The 5,944-nt window shown below is 34.1% G+C and overlaps 1 protein-coding gene across 1 annotated transcript; it reads left to right on the top strand.

Annotated features, from left to right (window-relative positions):
* Positions 1-3,015: 3,015 nt before the first annotated feature.
* On the top strand, positions 3,016-5,610 carry LOC104899727 (pollen receptor-like kinase 3). Its single transcript, XM_010686978.3, has 2 exons — positions 3,016-4,444; positions 4,846-5,610. The coding sequence occupies exons 1-2, from the start codon at positions 3,016-3,018 to the stop codon at positions 5,421-5,423; spliced, it is 2,007 nt and encodes a 668-aa protein (XP_010685280.1). The 3' UTR covers positions 5,424-5,610.
* Positions 5,611-5,944: the final 334 nt, after the last annotated feature.

Genomic DNA, 5,944 nt, shown 5'->3' on the forward strand with positions numbered 1-5,944 from the left:
TAATTCTAGCTATGAAATGGATCGTTTTTTTTAAAAATAACTTTATGAATTATGACTTTTAAGTGACATCTATGTAAATAGGAGGGACAATTTTAGGATAAATAAAGTATCTTCAAGAATTGTATTTTTAAGTCTCTTTTAGTCTAATAATTTTTTCAATGCCGACACCTTTACATTAGAGTTAGGTCAAGACCTAATCTTATACCTCTGAGCCTACCTTTTTGACCCTACTTCATCCAACCAGTTTAAAGGAGTCTAATGATGTAAGCAATCAAGTAAAAATTATTTTTTTATATTAAAAGTATTAAGTTAAGTGATATATAGCTTAAGTTGAATTAGTAACATCAATATAATTGAATGTTATTCCTTTTTCCCAACAAACTAATGATCTTCAAAAAGGCTTTTCTTAACCATATATATTTTTTTTCTTAATGAGACATTCATGGAATAGTTCTCAAAAGGCTTAATCTAAGGCATACATCAGGGTCCCTTATCCACCCTCTTGAGAGTGAAATTACTACATGATCACCTTACCTCTAATATGATATCTTTCTTATAACCATCTCCTTGTGAAGATTCGGTTTTTGCCTTACTCTTAGCATTATTGTACTTCATGTTATATCCTCCTAAAGGCAAGCCTTCTTTATGGTAACAATTTCTCTATCGTTGCTATAGTGTTTGGATCCTCTAGAGTTGTAAAATAACTTTACAAGATAGAGTTTAAACAATATCAACCATTGAATAAAAAAAATCAATGGCTCATATATTCTGTTTCCGAAATCCCTCCTATTTTATCTCATCAAAATCCACCCCTACATCTTTTCCTTCCACCAATATGAAATCTTGATTTTAAAATATATGGCTCTAATACGATTCTACCTTGTAGAATTTCACTAAAACTCCAGAAGATCCGGACTCGTTCCTATAAGACTACTTTTCTTCTACATCTAAGCGGGGTCAAGTGATCCCACATCCAAAAATGTAGGTGTTCCCCTTAAGTATAGCTTACTCGACTATAAACTCCGATCATTATTTAGAGAGCAGACCAAGTCCTAATTGGATAAATTGATCATTTTGTAACTTTATTTGTTAGTGGAAACTAAGTTTTGTAGATAAAAATCACAATTTCAGAGCACACATGTAAAATCACTTAATTAGTATGGTTCCACCTACAACTCCACCATTAGTATGATATTGTCTGCTTTGAATCTAATCCGTACGAATTTGTTTTTGAGCTCCTTTTCAAAAAGCCTATACCAATATAGTTTGTAAAGTCTTACAAACTAGGTAACTAGTTCTTATCTCCTCAATGTAAAACTTGAGATGTATACTCAACAGATATATTATGCTTTGGGCTGGCGGCATACTCATAACTCATAAGGCATAACTCATTGCTATAAAATGTAAGTGCTGTGGTCATATGCCGAGAGTGTGTTCATTTTCTGCTCGTAGTTACGGCCCACGAGAGTTAAGCGGAAAGCACCATAAATATCAAGAGCCTCAAAGCTTAAAGAAAAGCAAAAGGTTTTCTCGAGAGTTGCATGAGTAAATTAACTTCCAAGAGTGAAGGAAAAAATGGTTACTGTTATTGTCTGTTTGTTATTTCGTTATAAATAATGGTAATGGAAATAAATTTGTACGTAAATTTGTAAAGAAAATCATTATTCATTTTCATGGTAATGCTAATTTATCGTATTTGCCTATTATCTTTTTAAAATTTTCATTTGTATCCCATACCACCTTGTAGGTGATAATGACTAATGAGTAGTAATGAAAATTGATTCCCATTGGAGAAAAACACAAAAGTTTAGAGCTGAGATTGCTTCTCCATGGAGAAAAAAAACACAAAATTAGGAGTTGAAATTGCCTCTGCATGGAGATTTTTTAAGGGTGTTTCCTTTTTAATATAACGACTACTAAACGAGCCGTTAGGAGCATAAAGGTGACCCATTGTATCCGAGTATTATGCAATTTTAATATAATGTTATTAATTGGAATTTGTTAGTGCAAATTTAGTTTGTAAGAGGTTTTGCAACTTTCTTTTTTTCGTATGAAATGACCTTAATAAATTTTTAATTACCTTAAACTTTTTTATATATGCCATAGGACACCTACATATTTTATACAATTATTTTACATGTGTAAAAACACTAAGGTATAAAATCAATTAGATATTTGAAAAGTACATAATGATATGATTCTAACAAGATATCATATGAATATGTTTTCTTCTTCTTTTAAATTAGTGTTATATTACGGTCGAAATTCAGTGAAACCTTGACAAAACCACATAAGAAAGATTCAAATCAGACCAAATCAAATCACCTTATTCCAGAGAAAGAAAATATAGCCTAAATTAAAACCATGATACCACAATTTTATAAACTATTTTTAATATTTTTTGTGTAACCACTAACCATTGCCTAATTCGACTTATTAAATTGTAACTAATTTACACCAATCATATTGCATAAAAATAAACCATTAATATAGTACAAAATTGGAAATTATCTCAAGTTAAGATAGTTAAGCCAAATAAGGCCTAGAATTTTTCCCCCTCAAAAAAAAAAAAGGCCTAGAATTTGGTGGAGCAAAAGTCCATAATTCCTTCATTTTCGCCAAATTATTGACTTTGTCAACCTCAACAACTTATTCCATTCATTTTTTTCCTCTCTTTCTCCTTAACAATTTGACTCTTTGAGACCTCTTTCAATCTGAGGCTCTCTTGCCTTCACCTCCCAAGTTCTCACAATTTTTATTTTTTTTACCAAAAACACAACAAAATTGAACAAAATAAGAAAACAAACACTAAAAAAACAACACAAAAAGAAAAAAAAACAGAAAGAAAAAGCCAATTCACGTACACCATCATGAAAACTAGACATTGGAGGAATGAAAACTCAGCAAAAAACATTCACAAATTAGAGAAAAAACTAAAAATAGTTGAAGGCATTAAATTAATATCATCATCATCTTCTTCTTCTTCCTACAACATTATTTCTGGCTAAAACTTAAATGGCCATTATTATTGTTAACCAAACTTTCATGCCACTTTTATTACCATCTTTCATATTTTTCATCATCTTATTATCTTCAAGAACACAATCCATATCTGATGCTGAAGCCTTATTGAAGTTTAAGAGCTCGTTATCGCCTTCCGAAGCTCTAAACTCCTGGAGTCCTAACACAACACCTTGCCAAGACAAAAACTCTCATTGGAATGGCATTGTTTGTTTCCAAGGCAATGTAATTGGCCTACGTTTAAAAAATATGGGATTATCTGGTAATATTGATGTTAATGCATTGGCTAATCTTCCTGGACTTCGAACCCTTAGCTTTGAAGATAACAATTTTACTGGTCCTATGCCTCAGTTTAATCGTTTAGGTGCCTTAAAAGCCATTTACTTGAGTAACAACAAGTTTAGTGGTGAAATTTCTTCAGATTTCTTCTCAAAAATGGAGTCATTGAAGAAAATTTGGTTAGCTAACAACACATTTTCCGGTGAGATACCATCCTCGTTAGCTCAACTTCGCAACCTTCTTGAGTTACACCTTGAAAACAACCAATTCTCCGGTGTGCTTCCGCCTCTTAAACAACCTCCTTTGGTGTCCCTTGACTTGTCTAATAACATACTACAAGGGCAAATTCCAATGAGTCTTTTAAATTTTAAGGCCTCAACTTTTGTAGGAAACCCTAAACTTTGTGGTGAGATCATTGGAAAAGATTGTACTACACCGGTTGCAAATGAATCACCACCATTATCACCACCATCCGCGACACCCCCTCTAGGGTTGATTGGTTTAAAAAAAGCTCATCCACACAATAGAAACCACTTCAAAGGGGTGTTAGCAATTGTTTTAAGTGTAACTTTGGTGCTTTTGTCCTTGGTAGTTGTTGCCCTTTATGTAATAAAAAAGAGAAAAGCAAAGGAAGATAATAATATTCCTACAAGTACTAAACCTAATATGACTACTAGCACTTCTTCCGGTGGTGCCACCACCAAAGATAGCGCGGTGGAGGTAGATGTAGCCCCCAATTCAAGCCAATCATCTTCAGTTTCGAGTAAGAGGAGCAACTCAAGTAAGAGAGGTGGCTCAACAAAAGGCGGTAGTGGTGGTGCTATGGGGGATTTAACTATGGTGAATGATGAGAAGGGGGTGTTTGGGTTGGCGGATTTGATGAAAGCATCGGCGGAGGTCTTAGGAAATGGCGGTATGGGATCGGCTTATAAGGCAATCATGGCTAATGGATTTGGGGTGGCAGTGAAGAGGATGCGTGAGCTAAATAGATTGGAAAAGGATGAATTTGATGTAGAGATTAGGAAGTTGGCTAGTTTGAGACATAAAAATGTTTTGACTCCTTTGGCTTATCATTACAGGAAAGAAGAGAAGTTAGTGGTTTATGAATATGTTCCTAAAGGAAGCTTGCATTATATTCTACATGGTAAGACATACATGTTCCTAAATCTCTTCTTTCCAAGTTTTGTAATTTGATCATGTTATCACATTTATGTTTGTATCATCCTAGCTTAATCATTCTGTGTGATTATGAGAATAAAATCCAAAGCATGATAAAATGGTGTGTCGTAGAGATTAATCTCAGGCCAATTAGAGAATTTTTGCCTAATGTTTGACGATGATTCTAAACTTGTTGAAGCTACAATGTATAGCACACAACACATGTGATATTTAACAAAACTCCTGAGGTGATCAACTAGTGAGTCTAGTCAGTACGTTTTTAGCTGCCCATGAATAAGGATCGAATATAATGCATCCAATGCACCTTCTGTTTGTTTGCATCTATATTATTCTAATGACTTTTTTTTTTTTTTTTACTCTTTTTAGGTGATCGGGGGACTTCACATGAAGAACTTAATTGGCCAACACGTCTAAAAATCATCAAAGGAATAACAGAAGGGCTTTGTTATCTTCACTCTCAACTAAGCACATATGAGTTACCTCATGGTAACCTAAAATCTAGCAACATTATGATCAATGTGGAAAACGAACCATTAATCTCAGATTATGGTTTTAATCCAATGACTAACCCTAACGTCGCGACACAAGCATTATTTGGGTACCGATCACCAGAAATGATACAACACCAAGCAAAAGTATCTCCTAAATGTGATGTATATTGCTTAGGAGTTGTCATACTCGAGATTCTTACGGGCAAGTTTCCATCCCAATACCTTAACACAACAAAGGGTGGCACCGATGTTGTGCAATGGGTGGCATCAGCTATAGAAGAAGGCAGAGAAGCAGAATTGCTAGATCCTGACATTATTGGATCGCAGTCCACGAGTTCTAAGGACAACATGGTGAAGATGCTTCACATTGGGACTTCTTGCACTCAATCTAATTGTGATAAAAGACCAAGTTTGATTCAAGTTAAGGAGAGAATACAAAGGGTTGATGTTTAATTTAGGATGGTGATGGTCTACGTTTCCGGTGTATAAAGAGCCACGAGGGTAGTAGTAATGTAGACGGAATTTAATTCCAAGTAAGATCATTGACAGGGTAGGGCTATTGAAATATTGTATGTGTAAGGTCGTGTTTTGTGCTTAATTGTAAATTTCATGGGATCTTAATGGATTTGTATTTTACATTATCATAACTCATATCATGATGATCTGCTGGCTAACTTTTTTTGACTATGTGCAGGATCAACCGTTGTCTTTAGTGTTTTCTTACAAAACAAATTAAATTTGATCCAATAGTAAAATGATGATACTATTAGATTATAGACTACTCTTAGTAAGTAGACATAGTTTTTCTTCTTTTATGAAAATTGTAGTAGGAATCTTACACATGTGAAGATTGTGCATCCGGGAGCACTTCAAATGGTGTGCTAGATTGGTCGATCCTCACACACCACACAAGCTTAAAAAGACATCACCAACGACTAAAGTGTACTTGTTTCTTTTTTTCGAGCGAGAGATTT

Source organism: Beta vulgaris, chromosome 7 (genome assembly GCF_026745355.1).
Source record: "Beta vulgaris subsp. vulgaris cultivar EL10 chromosome 7, EL10.2, whole genome shotgun sequence".
NCBI classification, from domain to species: Eukaryota; Viridiplantae; Streptophyta; class Magnoliopsida; order Caryophyllales; family Amaranthaceae; genus Beta; species Beta vulgaris.

Coding starts and splice junctions, on each gene's coding strand:
- LOC104899727 (XM_010686978.3), top strand. CDS start 3,016: ATGGCCATTATTATTGTTAACCAAACTTTCATGCCACTTTTATTACCA. Junction 4,445..4,845: donor CTTGCATTATATTCTACATG/GTAAGACATACA, acceptor TACTCTTTTTAG/GTGATCGGGGGACTTCACAT.